The 18,756-nt window shown below is 36.6% G+C and overlaps 1 protein-coding gene across 2 annotated transcripts in view; it reads left to right on the top strand.

The window, feature by feature from the left end:
- Nucleotides 1-18,756, top strand: part of TENM3 (teneurin transmembrane protein 3) — a 960,849-nt gene that overhangs the window by 655,047 nt on the left and 287,046 nt on the right. For both annotated transcript variants that reach the window (XM_079305926.1, XM_079305927.1), the window contains exon 9: nucleotides 7,900-8,178. In XM_079305926.1, coding sequence (XP_079162052.1) covers nucleotides 7,900-8,178 — 279 coding nt within the window. The remainder of the gene's footprint in view (nucleotides 1-7,899; nucleotides 8,179-18,756) is intronic.

Raw genomic sequence — 18,756 nt, 5'->3', positions numbered from 1 at the left:
TCGTAATAAAAACTGAATGGTGGGCTAGGGAGACAAATGGATCCCATGCATGGCTATGAAAGATGACTTCAGTATGTTAACATCTACAGAGAGGATAAAGTTAGAAAAGTGTGCAGTTAGAGATGGGATAGGAGAGGGATGAAGGAGGCTGAAGAGTCCTGTCTCTCCTGTCTGTTGATTTAGTGCTTAGGGCTGAGAGTCAGGGCTGCAGGCCAAGCTGTGAGTGATTGCTTATTCCATCACTGGCAAATAAATGCATCAAGTGAGGCAGAGATGTAAAATAGGGGTAATTTCTCAGAAAGTTCCTTGATGCTTTCTGAAATTAGTTTGTAAAGTGTCAACTTACAGACTTGAGAGCCAGTACTTGGTATTATTGAGCTTATTGAAGCCAAAAGAGGAAATGGCAGAGCCGAGGAAATACATTTACTTCAAGCTTTGTTTTTCTGCCTTTTTTTTTTCTTTTTTGGTAGTGCTATAAATATTTCTGAGTGGTAAATTTTTTCATATCTTCAGCATAATGGAAATTTTGCTAGAACATCTAAATTAAAATATTGCTACATTTACTACATTTACTATGGGGGTTCACAGAGTGAAAAGCCTTTTGGGGGATTGTAACAGGAAGTGATAGAGGCAATAAGAAGTTTTCATTTCTGCAGAAATTTTTGGGGCAGTATTCTGTGTTATTGCTTCTTTTTGGCTACAGTGATGATCTGAGCACTTCATTCTGTTCATGCATTGAAGAGTCAATTCCCATACAAGTGGAATACTTCTGTATGAAATTCCATAAACTGAAATGCATGGTGACTTCAAACAGGCATGTTGGGTTTTTACTTTGTACCAGTTCATAGCCTGTAGAAGTAATTGAGTTTTCTACCATGCTGAGAGATATATCCCTCTGGGTCTAGTCCACCTGGTCACTTGTGATGGCAGATAAGCTTTTCCCTCATGGAAAGGCATAAATAACAGTAGAGTTTTCTCACCTCCCTGTATGGAGGAATAGCAGTAAACCTGAGCTCCTGTTTGCATGCATGCCTTCATCCTGCCTCCTTGCTCCTCACCTTCCTCTCCCATTTCAAGCTGGATGTCTTGTCATTAGCTCCATACCAGCCTTAATGTGGCAGTTCATACCTGTCAGATCTGTCTTTGTAGGCTCCTTGCAGACTGGATATCCATCATCTCTACATTGCTTAGCCTGGGGTCATATTTTCTTCACATCTATCAAATTTAGGCTTTTTTGTAATTCTTATTTTGTAATAAATGGATGCTGGAATGTTGATGTTTTGGTCCCAGGATCCAAATATTAAGATGGAGGCCTAAAGTGTCTATACTGTCTTTCTGCATGTGATCAAGATGTTGTGTTCTTTGCTACTCATGGAGTTGTATTTCTTTCCTAAATCCACAAATCCTTTTTTTTCCGACTCTTGCAGCCCATGATTGGAACAGCTGTGCTGGTTTCTCTTAATTTAGTTTGTATACTGTATAATCATAGTCATAAAACCAGATTTTAATATAAAATCCCCAAATTTGGAACCATAATGTTTAAATTATTAATTCATTTAGTGGAACATGTTTGCTTCACAGCTTTGAATTGTGCAGTTGTGAAATTATCTTCAGCTGGCTTTAATCTTACTCTGTGGTAACTTCAGATGTGCTTGATGAACAGCCCTTTATCCTTAGATTGGGTTAAGAAGTGCTCCTTATATTCTAGTCTGAGGATTAGGACTGCAGATCCCCTGCCACCTCAAGCCTAACAGGGAATAAAATTATGAATTTCCCATACTGCACAGGAGAATCTGCATGTTTGAACCATAATTTGGTAGATCAGTGACAAGAAGATATCTGTGTTTCATACACATCAATTCTTTCCTACATCTGAAAATAAAAATTTCCCCAGGCTATCTTTTCAATTAGTGTTTCCTTGTGAGTCTGTAGTAATAAAATCACGTCAGATTTTAAATTCTTTATTTCAAGTAATATATTTCAAATACATTATTTCCCACAAATATACAAGTATATATGTATGACTGTTTACTTTTTTCCCAATAATTGACTTGGGTTTTGAGTCTTGCATAAAGCTATTCTAGCAAGAGTAGCATAATAAGTAGAGCTCAAAGAATTCACAGTATCTGGCACTAACCTTTTCAGAAATCACCAAGACCTTGAGTATGTCCCCAAATTCCTTTAAAAGTCCATAAGGAATGTGAGAACTGGTTAATGTTTGTTGAGAATAACAAGTATTTGAAAATTATATGAGCACTTGATGAGATTTAATAAATTTGAATGCTCTTTGTTATTATGTAGCTTGCTGGATGTGTTAGAGGAGCAGCTGTCTTTCATATGAATCTTACAGCTCCACTCTAAATCAGATAATGGCAAGAAAAGGAGGTTAAGATGGAAAAGTGAATAGAGCAGAAAGGTCAAGAAAAAGAGATTAAAAGGTGACAAGGAAGATGGTTGTGATGAGTGAAAAGAAAAACACAGGAATTAAGAACAGGAGGAAAATGTGATACAGTGGATTAGGATGGTTTAAATTTCACAGATAGTTTCCACAAGAGCAAAAATCAGGCTGAAGTAATAACAACAAAATACTATACCAAATCAGAAAGAAAATGTTGACATAGGCAAAGTTCATTACTTGTCAGTCTTCACTGCATTTTCTTTGCATCCTAGGGAACAGAATTCTGCACATACAGCTTTGAAAACTCCCTTCTACTAAATATATTGTGAAATTTATGTGACATCTGTTAGTCATTCTCTCTTTTGTGCAATTCTGTTCTACCCACCTAAAAGTCTGACTTCTGGGACAGTGTTTGTGTGTTCCCTGTCAGAGTTTTCTAGAGCATCTAAGGTATCTATTTTGCTATTTTAAAAGTAAATCTTTATCCATTTATTTTCAGCAAATTTCTTATCCCACTGTACATTTATTTCCACATTCTTCTTCCTAAGACAGTTCCTTGCAAGTGATGTGAGCTCTGCATAAAGAACTTCAATAGGAGAAATATGGCCCCTATATACTGTCTAAATATGAAATAAAAAGGAAGTAAGTGCTTTCCCCATATCAGAGTAGCAGAAAGCGGTATGGTCCTTGTAGGAACACTTTGATAACAGTGCTGCTTATAAAATAAGCTTATATAATAAATGCTCTATTGTTGAAGATGTATTTGTATGCAGTAATCTGTAGACACAAAAATAGGGAAAGATCTTTTTCCTCATTTGCTTTCTAAAGAATTGAAATGACTTAATTTAAAAAAAAAAATAGGTAGCAAGCCAAGGAAATGTAAGGCAGAAGTTTGGTTCTCCTAAGGACCACGATAATTTTTTTGCTTCTGTACAGCTTTAGATGTTTCAGTTTTGCTAACTTTGGTATTTTTGTCATGCATTATCACATAGTGATTATACAGAAAAAGTGCTTGATTTTTGAGTGCCTGAAATGTGTTCTAGGCCGGCAGAAGAAGGTAAAATACAAAGGAAGAACAGATTAGAAAGGGGACTGACAAAATGATGGGTAAAAAAAGGGGTAACAAATGATTCAGAGAGGCAGATACGGCGTGAAACATTATAAAGAGTCAAACTGAACAGAATTTAAAGTAGAAACTTGGATGTGTTTGGGACCTCTGCCTTTTTGGTTCAGTGTATGTCCTGTTAGGACAAAACCAAAGTCAGCAAAGACAAGCTATAATTCCTCTGTTTAAAAGCCAGGATAGTTGGGTGTATTTTTATGCTAACTAGGCAGATGCTTTGGAGGCTTGTCAGATTTTTTTTTCTATGGTCTATTGTTGGTAAAACCTGACTTGTCAATTTATCAGTGGTTAATGAATTAGTAAGGACAGTGCTGATGGCTGGAGGTGCTGACAAATTTTCTTTTGGCAACTTTTGTTCATTCCTTCTGTTTGATTCTTTCACCGTTTCATGGTTTTTAAGATAATATCTCTTTGTTTATATTTAGTATAGATCCAACTTAGAGCAGACACAGGCAAATGAAAAACCACAGGGCCTTTTCTTTTGTTTGGTAGTCCTCTTCAAAAACCCATTTGCACAGATAACATTTCCAACTTGAAGCTTAAGCTATTACAGAGGTCTTTGAAGGACTTACCCAAAATAGGTGGGGGAAACAAATGTAGCACAAGTGCAGCAAGTTTCCATTAATTCCAGCTTTTAACCTACAGCTTTAAAAAGAACTACACCATTTCTGCACATATAAAACATTCTTAAAGCAGTATTTGATTAAACAAAAAATTCTAAATTTGTGATTCTGGCAGAGAAATATCACATTATCTTTTAAGAATACTAATTCTATATATAGACATAGATGTACTGAAAGTATGTTGGTATCCTTTTTGTATGACTGATGTAGTTAGGGAGGTGCACCAATCCTAATGGATCACTGCTTACACAGAAAGTTGCAACATAACAGGTTAGTGTTATGGTCACTGTTGGCAAATGCTGAGTTTCTAACAGTGATTGCTGCATAAAATTTAGGAAATTATTTCAGAGTTATTAATTAATTAGTTTTGCTCTTGTCTGCACAAGTGGAGGATGTCAGCAATCCTTACAATACCCATAAATTGATATTCCTAGCCAGGAGAAATGCAGCATCTAATAGTTGACTGGTAGTAAACAGCATTACTGTCAGTTTTTAAAATTTAACTTCATGACATAACAAAAAGTCTCCTTGAAACGTTGTGTCTAAGTTTGTTTCTACTTTTCACTTCATGAATTTTTTAAAGGAAAGGGATAAAACCCACAAAGCATTATGGTACCTATGTATTCTGTACCTGTATTTTTTTCTCAGGAATTGGTTCATTACAATTGCCAAGCCATTTTTAAGCCTCTATGAACTATTGAGGCTCTGACAGCCAGTGGGAGAAATGGCAAATGTTAAAGTGTAAGAAACAGTTGAGTAAATTCCTCACATGAAAGTCATTCTGGAAAGATTAATTAGAAATTCTATGAACACAAGAACATCCTCATTTCATGCTCTTCTTTCTCACTGAGCTCATGCAACCTCTTTTTCAGCTTTTAGTTTGATTTCATAGTGTTTATTATCAGGTAAAAGCTCCCAACTAGTCTGTTACTCTCTAGGTCTGCATCCTAGCTGTATTCAGCTTCCCCTGGATCCTGGAAGATTTCATGTTTTCATGGTTCAGAAACCTTATGATGATGAAAATTTTCCAATCATAAATGTATGATTTCCTTTGGGATTTGAATTTTTGAATTTCTACAGAAATAAACATTTTATTTTTCCATGTCAACTTCTCAGTTTGGGTTTTGTGGGTTGTTTGGGGTCTGTTTTGTTTCGTTTTTTCATTTGTGTAGGCAACTTACATGGACAACAATCCTCTTAGTGAAGCTCTTAGGAAGGCTTTAGGTCAGAAGATTATGTAGCCTGATGATTCTAAAGCTGTTACAACATTTCTGGGCTATGTTGTAAAACTTTTGAGTGTAGTGAAAAGCTCTAATATACTGAATGGGATGAGAGGGCAATATTCAAACCAGCCCCCTTTTTCTGCTTTGGCTGTGCAGTGCCATTTTGTGAGGTTTTTTACCATTTACAAGAGAGGGGGAAAAAGAAGATATTTTATGTGGAGACAGAATGTTGTAAACCTAAAGTTAAAAATCCTTGACTAGATGGTAGGTGGTGTGTTATGCCTGGGACCAAGTCTCCTATGAAGCTCCTGAAGATGCTCTGGGATGCCTCAGGTAGTTTCTCTTAAGTGCTTATGATGAAAAAAGAAGTGTGTGTGCAGTATCCTTCTCAAATTGCTGTGCCTGAGTGAAAGGGCATTTTGGCAGTGGGGTGAGCAGGATGCTGGGGGAGCTGCAGGGTGTGGTGCCCTCCTGCTGCTGCAGATGCTCTGAGTGTGGCTCAGGGGGCAGTGTCTGTGTCTGTCTGCATCCTTCCTTGCCTTCATCTCAGCACCATGAGCCTGTGGGGACCATAGCCATAGCACCTTGTCACATTGAAGTCAGCAGTGGTTTTGTTAATGACTCAAGTAACCTTGTCTTTGGTCAAAACACCTCTTTCCTTTCCATTTTGCTTCTCATGGTGCTCTTTTTAGAATAAATAAGATGCTGCATGTGTGACTGTGTTCACACCTTATCTGCTCCATATGTGTGTAGAGACACCTGTATATGCACACTGTATACACAGTGTATGCACAGAGGCTTTTTCTGTATTTGTATCTGATTTTAGGCAACTGTTTGAAAATGTAGATTCACATACTAATGTACCAAATGCACAAAACAGAGTTCTAAACTGTCACCTTTAGCATATGTCTACAAAAATGCAACATAATAAGCATTTTAGACATTTACCACTTTCAGCTCTGACCCTATTACCACTGGGCGGTTTGTTTGGCCTGTTTCCTTCGCTGATTAGTTTCAGCTCCCATAAAACCTGGGAATTCACATGGTATGGCAGCTTTAAAAAATTACAAGATACTATCAGTGTGCATGATAATCCCCTTTCTTATACCCTTGACACCGTTCAGACATAATCATAGATATGCTTACTCCTTTATATTTACCTCCCCAGCTATATTTTCATTCCAATGTCTATTCACAGCTGCATAATAAGTAGTTTGATTGGTACCTAATTGTAGTAATTGATTTTCATTATTTATGAAAGTCATTGTCAGAATTGATTTATGGTTCTGACTGCAAAGAAACTTGCAGCAGCAGCTTCAGGTGACTGCAAGAATAAAATAATTAACCAGATCACTTCTAAAAAGTCAATGACCAGTGCATTAGCTCTTAACATTTCAGGAATTATTTGCACATCTGTATTCATACTTTTGCAATTCTATTTCTTTCTCATGTATAAAATTCTGTTCTTGATGTATTATAAGCTTTAATTATCTTGCTAGTGTGTTTTTATGATAAATGACTAATTACAGAGAAATTAGGATGCCTGTCAGATTTGAAAATTGAATGCGTGTCCTAATTTATTCTCAGACCTGTGAAATAATTGTGGGCTAGGGTGGAAAAGTATTATAGATATAGGTATGCAAAGGAGCTTGCCAAGTGTCTATATATCATAAAATGTCTTAAATCTACAGACATAAAAGTAGGATGAAGACACAGCCATTAAACAGGCAGTCATTTTTGAGTGTCGCATAATTTAGACACTTTAAGTTATTGAAGTGTCACAAGTTTATTGCATCTAATTTATTAATACAATCATTGGGATTCACTTAGGTCTCCTGCTTTGCCCCAAAACAGGGCTAAAATTCTGCTGAAATGCACAGACTCTGCTTCAGCAGTAAAAGTGTATAATGATTCTCAAAATACAATGACATGAAAAATAACAATTTTGCTGTAGTACTTGCAGTAACAGGTGGCCATGTTTATGTTTATTTGTATTTGTGTATTAAAGTAGGGCAGAGAAATCAATAAAAACCAGGTGAATTTTGTTCCTCCTTAGCTTTTCCATTGCCACATTAGCTGATATTTCTATGGGGGAAAACAGCTTCTTGCTTTGGCCTCTAACAAGAACAAACAAAAAACCCTCCCCAAAACCAACCAAGTAAAAATCCTGACAAATACCTCATTAAGTGCTTTTATGCTTTTAAAAGTATTTTTTCATTGAAAAAAAGGAAAAATTTAAATTTTTTTTTTTAATTCTTTCAAATACTGAATTGGCTTTTCTTAGTTAGTAGGTTCTGTTTTGTTTATTTGCTACCCAGGTTCACTTTTGCTGTGTTTAAGCAGTTGATAAAATACTGCTGAGAGCTGGAGACAAAAGAATCCCTTTGATTGTAATTCAGGTGGAGTTTTGACAAAACACCTTATGTGATATCTGAGACAATTATACACATGAAGAGTTTTTGCTTTTGAATTCTTTAAAATAAAATAATTCAAAATGTCTCATCTTTTGTTATCTTTTTTTCCCCTAATCAGGACAGAATTTTACCCTAAGGCAGTTAGGAGTTTGTGAACCAGCAGCTCGTCGAGGACTGGCATTTTGTGCGGAAATGGGGCTGCCCCACAGAGGTTACTCTATCAGTGCAGGGTCAGATGCTGATACTGAAAATGAAGGAGTGATGTCTCCAGAGCATGCCATGAGACTTTGGGGCAGGGGGGTCAAATCAGGGCGCAGTTCCTGTCTGTCGAGCCGTTCCAACTCAGCCCTCACTCTGACTGATACCGAACATGAAAACAAGTCCGACAGTGAAAACGGTAAGTCCTTATGCATATGCCCATATATAAATTAATGTTTATTTGCTGTTTTGGCTGGCACTCAGTAATTTTAAATCATTAAAAGAATGACCCTGAATTATTTACCTTCTTTTTCTTTTTCTTTTTTTTCCCCCCCTCTCCTCTTCCCATAAAAGTCAATATTCAGCATCAGTTCTAACTAATGTAACCTTTGGGTGTGATGCTTTAGCTGTAATTTTGAAAGTTGAATCACAAAAAAAGATTAGTTCTGAATTATCTCAGGCCATGTCACCTGTTACCCTCTGGGGAACAGCTAAGTGGTGATAAAGTTGTTCCCCAGGCTACCTTGCATTCAAAAGTTTCATTGTAAACTGTTCTTCAAGACATCTTGTAGAAGTTGGGGAATCTTAGAATGGATGAGTGAACTCAAAGAATAGCTTATTAACAGGGCTCATGTGATTGAAAAAGAAATTTGTGCTTTAAACTTCTTAACTCATGAGAGCAATTGGAATTGTGGTGAAGAGGGACATGTGGCCTTTGATGTGCCTGGGGGACTGGATTACTGTGCAATTAAAATCTGCAACAAAAATCTTAGCAGCTTTGTAGGATGTGGAGTATGACCATTGTATATTAAGTCTTAGAGTTTAAATGAAAATAGGTTAATAGAATTGACTGATTCGTTTTTAAAGCCTTTCAAAATTTTTTTACTTCCTCTTGAGGTTATGAACAGATCTAATGTGGTGTTAAATTCTGACTGTACAAATCTTAACTTTTTATTTGCAGAAGATTTTCAGCTTTGGTAGAATTAAAACAATTCTTCTTTTAATTTCATAACTGTCTATGTGAAAAATCCAAAAGAGGAATAAAGAAAAATGAGTAACAATGAAAATTAGTGATGACTATTGCCTGCATGTCTACATGTAATTTTATTAATTTATTAAATCTGTCTGCTTGGCTGTACAAAAATTAGAGCAATTTTATTGCTGTCCTCCAGCAATGACGGTAACACATTGTGGGAAATAGCTATGTAGGTATGTATGCATGTATGGAGACTCTTAAAAAATTAATGCATTTTTATTTTAAACTACAGGCAATAAAGTTTAGTCCTTCCTGTTTATTATTTTAAATTCAATTTGAGAAAGAAAAACCAAAGCTATTATTTGCTGTTATTCATACTTGTTTTTCTGCTGGTGGCTGTTTCTGCATGAAGATGCTTGTGCAAAACCACTATCTCAGATGGGATCCTCCTTTTGTGTTGGACTTAATGCTACTGAGCAGACAACTTTTAGTGTTCACAGGTATCTTGTGTCATGCTTGGAAAATTTGTTATGAGTCAGAGACAAGTTCTGAAAGAGGAAGACAAGAAGTACTTGCCTACCACCTTTTGGCAGTGGAGTTTCTGTGTGATAATGCTTGGTATTTCAGCTGCAGAGCTATCTAGAATAAGTTGTTGAGCAGTCCTGTGATTTTGAAAGGTCTGTTGTGAAACAAATTCTCTTGACTCTTTTGTAAAACACTTGGTTAATGATGTTGAAAATACATTTTTATGTATACATGTATGCACACACTATTTCCATAGGAAGTTGTATATTTACATTACCAAAGAGGTGACTGCTTCATAGGTACCACAGGTTTGGCATATTTTTCAATAAATTTTATATTTACAGTTTTTTAGAAAGGAAATTATCTGATTACAATGTGCCAAAACGTCATCCATCATCTGAAAGTTAGACTGGGTTTTTTTTATGTGTGAGAAGACTCTGAATATGTTAAAAAATTCAGTATTCTGCAGTGGTTAAAATTATGCAATGAATATCTGGTGTTTGATAAAACTTCAACAAAGAGTTTAGCCACTAAAAAGAATTGCAGTTGATTTATTTATTAATAGGGAGGCCAGCAGTCCAACTTGAGAATGTACTGGGACCGCTGTGAAGCTAATGAAATTTTGATGGCTTGAGAGTTCCCTAGGGTTATGAAACATCTATAACTTAGACCATGTCACGGGTCACCCTTTCAGTGGAGATGTTAAAATCGTGAAAAGCTTAATCTTCTTTGGGCTTTTTTTTTTCCTCTGAATTTTTGTTTCCACTGAACATGGAAGGCTTGGCTGAGAAATTACTTTTTGCACGTTGTTGGAACTCAGTACATTTAATGCTCACAGTAGAATAGAAAATATAATTTAAAGCCAGGGAAATGGTATCACCCTGGCAGGCACAGGTGCTCTAATCAAAGGACTAAACTGCAGGTGCAAGTTTTGTTAATTTATGGCCTAAAGTTAACAGCTGTGCTGGTATACTGTTAAAATCTGACAAATCTGATAAGGCTTTGAAACCAAAGTGAGAGTTCCAAGTCCTCTGTACTGCTGTGTGGGAAAGATTTCTGACTGAATTTTGATGGAATTGCTTTACAGGTAAATGCATTTCTATGCAGCATGTTTACCTCTAAGGTAAAAAAGGAGCAACATCACCAGATTGTACTTCCCTCACTAAAGGCCTGTGTTCCAGCAATCCCACTGTTTACTCTGTAAAATTACTCACTCTTTAAGCAGTCCATTGCTATAATCAGAATTAACTGGAGTTAATTTGACTTGTCAAGATTGTGAGAACTTTTCCTAGTCCTACAGGTTTATGATCTCAGGGTTATCAATTTGCTTGAATGTAGTTGGGGTTTGCTTTCTTGCCAATTAGACAGGAAGAGAAGCTCAGCATCAAAGCAGTATTTCCTTTCCTTCCTTGCAACTGTTATGTATTTGCTCTTCTGAAGTAATTGTGGATTGCATATCCCTCAGGAAGGCAAAACTTGCAATTCTGCTGCATAATTGCAATTAGCAGGAAGTAATAGTTTGCTGAAGATATGAACTTTTTATTTGTCAAGGTGTTAATAGTATGTTTCTGAAATCCTTAAAAAGTCATTTAGAATTTTAAATCATCTTGGAGGATTTAAAAGTTTCTTTAAACAAATAACATTGCACATGATCAAGTTGCAAAATTTTAAATATACTAAGAACATACTGTGACTGCCAGCATATTTTTTTTTTTGACAACAGAACATGTATCAAATATAGGGTTAATAGATGTATTCTCACATCAAAGGTTGTTTTAGGATATTGTTCAATAAATAATTCTGAAAAGAAATATTTTTCTTTGACTTCATTCAAGTTCTAGTATGACTCTTGGCATCATATTCTGGGAGATTTGTCATGTCAGCCTCCCTGAAGGAGGGCCTGCATCTGTTAATCTGGGCAACCAACCAGTGTCACGTACAGTGTGATGTATCATGATGAGCATGCACGTGCTTTTTCAGGCTTTCTTCTCCATCCTCGTTGCAAGTTATTTCATAAATGCTTCATCAAAAAATTTATGTTGGTAATTGTTCTAGGAGCTGTTGCTTTGAAATACAAGCTGGCTGTCTCTTACACACTTGCCAGTAACTTTATGTTGTTAAGCTGTTCTAAGATTGCTAAAGCTTGTCTTTTAAACTGGATAAATATTCCAGGAGGGTATGAGTTAGAAGTTGTAGTTAGGCTTCTAATGGCCCATTTACTTAAAGGGTCAATATATTTTTAAGGAATCTTAGAATCCACTTATATATTTAAATTATTTTTTAAACCCGTTAAACTGCAATCCCTGACTTAATGAGACATCAGCAGGTTAATAAGCAAAGCACGAAAGTTAATTGAGCAAGTTACTCCAGAAGTGCAGCACCTTATTATTTATTTATTTACTTACTTCTCCCTGTAAAATTATATAACTGGTTTTGTTTGTGCTTTTTATGTGCTGGCCTGGAAGTGAGGCTGTGGCAATGATTCTGACTGGAAAGGCACTCAAGGAAGACCTGAGTCTTTGGTCAAGTCCATGTCATCTCCTGCTCCTTTGGAAGCAGTAATGATGATGCTTCTGAAAAAGGGTGGGGCACTCCAGATCCCTGCATGCCACATAACTGACTGCCACAAAAACTACCTGGACACACAGAAATTAGTTCTGATGGCACTAGAAGGTGGGGATTTATTTTTTGGTTTAGTGAAAGGTTTGCACTGATTGGTGTTTGTTAGAAAACCTGAGGAGATCAGGATATAGCAAAATAAAAATAATAAAGGGAGAGAGGGAGTCAAGTTCATGGCCTCAGGCAGTCATTGTGAATTGGTTAGATAAATGGTTTGAAACTTAGACCAATTTTTCATGGATACTGAAAAGTAGATATTGCTGGTTGAGTATTTATTGCTGAGGGTTCCTATAAGGAGAATATATCACTTTATCAGCTGCATGGGCACCTACTTGCTGCTTCTCCAACTTCAGACAGTTTCTGAAGATAGCATTCTTGTGGACTGAATACCCTCTTGTCCTTCCAGAATGATGAATTTACTGGCATTCAGATCTCTGAAACTCAAGAAATACATTGGTAAGATACTTGTCAAGATATTTTAATCTGTTGTCTCTAACCCAGTTCATCTGTAACATATAATTGAACTCTGCATTATTAAATAATGCACATAATTCAAGAAATAGAGTCACGTTTTCACCCATTTAACATCTTTCTATATTCTAAGGCACAAAACTTGATGTAAATGAACCCTATTGAATAGTAGCTGCACCTGTTAGCCAAATGCTGAGCTTACTGATCAAAACCAGCCACATAGCTGGTGAATTAATCCTCATCTTACTGCTATACCACCAATTATAATTTCTTCACTATTTCCCACAGATTTCCATCTAGAAATTGCCTGTTCCTCATTAAGCATGCCAATATGTCTTAAATCTTGCTTTGCTGCCAACAAATTTTATGACCAGGAAATCAATCTGTTTTATTTTTGACAGAAGTCAGTTCTGAAATAATATTTAATATTTAACAGGCATACAAATTTTTCTTTGGTTACGGAGACATGGAACAGAAATCCATAAACAAAAGTAATTATCTGGTTTTCTGAAATACTATAAGTATTCTATAGTCATTCCAGCTTTCAGATTATTTTATGATAGTAGTCCTGAGGCTATATTTCTGTTAATAATCTAATTGTTAATGCAAATGAAAATCATGTTCATAATTCCTTTGGCTAGTGGTAGCTAAAGAGGCAACATCTGAGCTGACCTTCTTGTAGTAATTTTGTGTGATCTCCTTGGTTTCATAGACCTGAGTGTCACTGAACTTTCTGTTAAGGAAAGGCATGAAATTCCAAATCATCTTAATTATGGTGGAGTCTGGTGTAGACTTATCAGGCCAGAGGATGAGGCCTTTTGGCAAAACTTGGAGAAATTTTCTGATGTGCAGGAACTGTAAAGTTAGCAACAGCTGAGACAAATAAAATTAGAATTGGGAGAATCTGCAAGGAAAAACAAATCCAAGCAGAAAATTTCAGACAATTTATTCTTGGCTCTTAAGCTTATAAATCTCTAATGTTAAGGACTGGTGAAAGAGATGTTTAAAGACCAAATATCCTATCTCAGGATTTTGCCAAACATCTGAATTTTAAGGGAAAAAAATGCAGAATAAAAAAGGAAGGTCAAATTTCAGAGGAAGAGCTTACGAAGATGTTTCAGGAGGACCTTGGGGACATCCAGCCATACAAATAAAATTGAGACACAAGCAGTAAAAAAGTAGAGTTGTACAGAAACAGGAATACTAAGAAAAAGGAAGAGGGGGTTGATTTATTATGTAGCAATTAAAGAAGACTATGTTTCTAATATGTTTTCTTCTGGTTGTTTTTGTTTTTCAGCATTTGCTACCTGACTAACTGATCACAGAGCTAATATTTATACTCTTAAATTAAGGACTAGAGGTTACTTAGATAAATAAATTTTTTCCTGCCTGTATAAAGTGACTACAGCCCCTGGGATTTTTATGATTCATGCATGAGAAATCACTGATGATGGATATGGTTCTAGAAGGTAAAAAAACAGGACAGCTTCAGAAGGGGCAAAGAGAAAGGAGGAGAAACCTTTCTAATCAGTTAGATGGCAAGCACCCTAGGAAAACAATTGTTAAAAGTTTATGCTTTATAGCAAGTAAGAAGAGACATTCTACATCATTTCAGGGCAACTGTTCTGGTGCTTAACCAACTTCATTGTGAATTTTTTCCTCGTTATATCGAATCCGAGTATTCCTTGCTGCAGTTGGGAACATTGCAGTGGGTAATGGAAGACCAAAGTTAGATTTCTACCTTTTTGCCTTTCAGGCTCACTGAGCTTCTCCTCAATTTATATGCTTCACCACTCCATTCTTCGTGGGCAGTCTTCACTGAATCCATTCCAGTTTATCAGTGTTGCACTGGCAAGACCCAAACAGAATATTGTCATCTAGATGTAGCCTTCAAATGCTGAATAAAAGGGACTAATCACTTCCCAGGGTGTGCTGGCTCCTTTCTTCTGAATGCAGCCCAGTATGTGGTTAGGCTTGGTGTTGAAAGGGCACACTCTGAACTTGTCCACATTGACTGCCCAGGTCCTTTACTACAAAACTGCTTTCCAGTGGGCTCTCAGCTAGTGCTGTTACTGTGGATACTCTGCCTTTGGAATTCATGAGGTTTTTTCAGCCAATTCTCACAGCCTATTGAGATCCCTTCAAAAGGCAACCCTGCCCTGCAGTGTGCTGATCAATCTTTCCAGCTTGGTGCCATCCACAAACTTGCTAATAGCACATTCCATTTAACTCATTCTCAAGGTGTTAAATGTAGTACAGACATAAAACAACATCATCCCAATATTAGCTCCTGATGAATGCCATTAATGTTGACCAAGAGTTTCTCTTTGCACTACAAAACACTAATCTTTCAGCCTCTTCATACAACCAGTTTTCCACAAAATGTTCTTCACAGCTCACCCATTCAGTCCTTCTCTCTCCAGCCTGGCTAGCAGGATACTATGGGAGACCACAATGAAAACCTTGCTAAAGTCAAGGAACACAGTATCTGCTGCTTTCCCTTTATCTGCTGAGGCAATTAGCTGTTCAAAGAAAGCAGTCAGGTTCTTTGGGTATGACTTGCCTTTGGTAAATACAGGCTAGCTGCTATCATTCACTTTATTTTCCTGTAGGCCTATCCCAGCATATGAAGGATAACTCCAGTAGAATTTGTTCCATCATCTTCCCTGGAAGACCAGGGTGTGCCTCTGCTTCCTCATATATTCCTTGCCCATCTTGAAGATAACATGACCTTTATCTTCTCAAGAGTCATCAGGAGCTTTCCCCCATTGCCATTGCATTTCAAGGAATCAGACAGGAGCTTTCCAATGACATTGGTCAGCTCTGCCAGCACCACTGGATGCTGCAAGTCTGGGCCCCTGGACTTGTGTATGTCCAGCTTGCAAAAGTGGTGTTTAACAGCTCCCACTTCCTCTGCACTGCAAGAGCTTCTCAACCATCATTGATCTTTGGCTTCCCCATCCAGGAAATGTTTCTGTTTCCTCCTGGGTAGATATCACCTCAAGGTCACAATGGTCATTGGGCAGTGGTGTTTTCTGTGGTACAGGAGGGTTTCTTCCATAAATTTATAATGTGTCTTTGTATACATATATAGTGCTACTGAAATAATCTGGCTGCTGCACTCAGTGCAGTGCTGAGACAGAAGTGGTTTGTCTCTTTGACTGGTCTGGGGCTACATTCTGAGGCAAATGCCAGCCCATTGGAGGCCTAGAGCAAGGTTAACAAGCATCATCAGAAGTTTGAAATACACCACACTGGAAGAGATTGGGAAAGAGCTCAGCCTGTTGCACCCAGTGCATTCTGTCTAGATATTGGAGATGTTACAAAGGCTACAAATGGCAAAAAGGACCAGAGGCAAACAGTGCAGATAGCAAAAAGTCAAAATTAGCTCAGACAATGGCATTCCAAAAGTAACTCAGAGAAATAGATTGCTGGGGACCATGTGCATATTTAATCATCTAACATATTTTCCCAAACAATTTTTAAATGCTGCTATAGTTGCTGTCGATCTCTGACAAAGAGGGTGCACAATAGAAATTCTTCACTTCCTTTCTGAATTTGTTTTTTGTGAGTCAAGTGACAGAAATTAGTCAGCAGGAAGCATGTTGATAAAATTAAGGCTATAAAAACGTTGCTATGCAATTTAATATACTACTTATATTTATATATTGCTTTTCTCTTCTAACTGGAAATGAGACTTTTTTTTCCCTCATTTTAAGTTTGGTAGAAAAACATTGCTCTTCGTTTCCCCTAAACCATATGTGTTGTTCTGGATGTGCAAGGATTTAAATGTGAGGTTGCCATAAGAGTAATGTATGCTTTGCACATCTGTAAACTGATGATCTGCTGTTTTGATTTGGAATATGGTTTTGATGTCCTTGAAAAATCACAGTGGTAGCAGTAAATTGTTTTAATTAATGAATTAGGGAGCAACAAATCTGCTGAATCAGGCTTATCTACATAATTATTACTGGAATAAAAAGGAGGGGAAAAAAAAATCTGTTAAAGTTGCTAGATTATTTGGTTATCATTAGAAAGCAAGTTTCTCAACTACTACTTCCATAATTTCTGGTGTATGTGTCAATATCAGGGTGGGGGTGCATATATACACAGAGATATTTATGACAGAGATAAAGTCTAACTAGTGATTCTGTATAAAAAGTAGGATTATTCATATTCAGTTGTTTTAAAGGTGGTTTTAAGCTTAATTTAATTTTGATCTGAAATAAGATTTTAATTGCTTTTCCTTGTATAATTATGTCATATTTAGAAACTATCTAATAATGATTTCAACTTTAAAATAAGTATAAGCTGTGCAATTGTAAGAGAATCAATAATAATTATAGATAACAGCCTTTGTATGCTGGTCAAATAACAGCTGGAGAAAATTTGTTAAGTTTTTTGGGTTTTGTTTTATTTTACAGAAAGCTGCACAGGCCTTTTGAAGAGACAGTTCTTTAACTCCTATTAAATCCATGTAAAGACTTATGTAGATGTTCTTTGGATAAACTTTTTTTTTCTTTGATACAGATGACAATTAAGTATAAAATTAAATTTCAAGCCAGAATTGTTCTGGGACTGAATAATATGCTGCCTGATCTGTTGGCAAAATTTAAGCATTTTATTCTTGATTTAAGGTAAACTGGGGGTCTCATTTTTGTTCTACACTCTCCCCCTCATTCAGTATACCATTTTCTTCCTCAATTGTGTCAGGTGTTTTGCTATCTATTGTTTTCAGTTGTATGTTGTACAGAAGAAATGTGGTTTTCACTCACTGAAACCAGAAATAATAATAGTTGGGGGTCTTGGCACCCCACCTTGGGAATCTTTCAGTGGAGATGCCTTTGTTACCATTGTGGTTTAGTGCATATTTCTGCATAGTACATGGAAATGTTTAAAATTATTATCAATATCTTACTTTGGTTTTTGTTCTTTGTTCTTTTTTTCAGATTTTACAATTATGAGCCCACAGCATCCAGTTAGGAAGGGTGAACCATGTAAATTAATTATGGATTAAATTAAAAATATGCAAATGTTTAGTAGGTGTGTGTATCTCCTAACTGCTGTAATAACATCCATAATAGATAATAGTTTTCTCAGAGTCTGTGCAGCTGCTATGCCAGATCCATATTGCTGCTGGCCAATCCCTCCCTGGGGTACAGTGGCTGCTGACTAGGTACATCTGAGACAAGATGTGAGCAATTCCATCTCTAGTGCAATATTCACAATAGGAAAAGAAGCCACTGACCTGGGAAACTCAGGGTCTGGATTGTCAGCCCACGACACAGTAGAGACAGACCACAGGCTGTTCTTCTAGTTAACTGTTTAATGGTTGCTTTTTGTCCCTGTGGTGAAATTGATTCATAAATGTGTGTATATAGCCATATGTATGCATACATAGTCATCCTTACAACACCTTTTCTTATGCAGGTTTTTGTCATACACAGAGTCTTAGAAGAAACATGCAGAGCTGAGGACCAGTTATTTCTTCTCCAAATGACCTAGAAACTTTGAAATATTTTCACAGTGAATACTTCATGAGCATGGGCAAGGCAAAGTTATTCTGGTCTTTCACATCTGCCACTGAATTACTGTATGCTAGACAGATTGATTTTCCTCCCTCCTCACCCCCCCCCTCCCCCCCAGTCACTGGGATTTATTAATGTAATATTTCTATAAACTACTTTAAAGTTACAAATAAATTGCTTTGGATAAGTGCTGATGACTAATGCTATGGAGTCTCAGTCTGCACCTGTGGCAGACAGTCTAAATAATTTAGGTTGTTTTGTTTCTCTACAAAACTTCACTTTCTTTTTGCAGTAAGTTTCACTGAACTGTGTTGGTCACTTGTGCAGTTTGAAAAAAATAACAAAAGCGAGAAGTCTAAGATACTTTGAGGCAGTTTATTTCTTTGAGAAGGTTTCAGAATTGTCTTCTCTTCCTGTGGTTGAAGATGAATACTGAATTTATCAAGATAGTGTATAATCTTTGAAGTTCTTTTGAATATTCAAAGTTTACAAGATATCTGGGTCAGAAATACTTTAAAAATATGGTCTTGGTTAAATAGATAGTATCCAGTTTCCTTCCATGTAGATTTAACTAGAATTGTTCAAGCTGCTAAGTTCTTCATTGCGTGATTGCTGTATTCTGTATAAGGAGATTTATTTAAAATTGCTTAAAAGCTGC

Source organism: Erithacus rubecula, assembly GCF_903797595.1.
Source record: "Erithacus rubecula genome assembly, chromosome: 5".
Classification (NCBI taxonomy): Eukaryota; Metazoa; Chordata; class Aves; order Passeriformes; family Muscicapidae; genus Erithacus; species Erithacus rubecula.
Note: the sequence above shows the minus strand (reverse complement) of the source record. Positions and strands in the feature narration are given on the sequence as shown.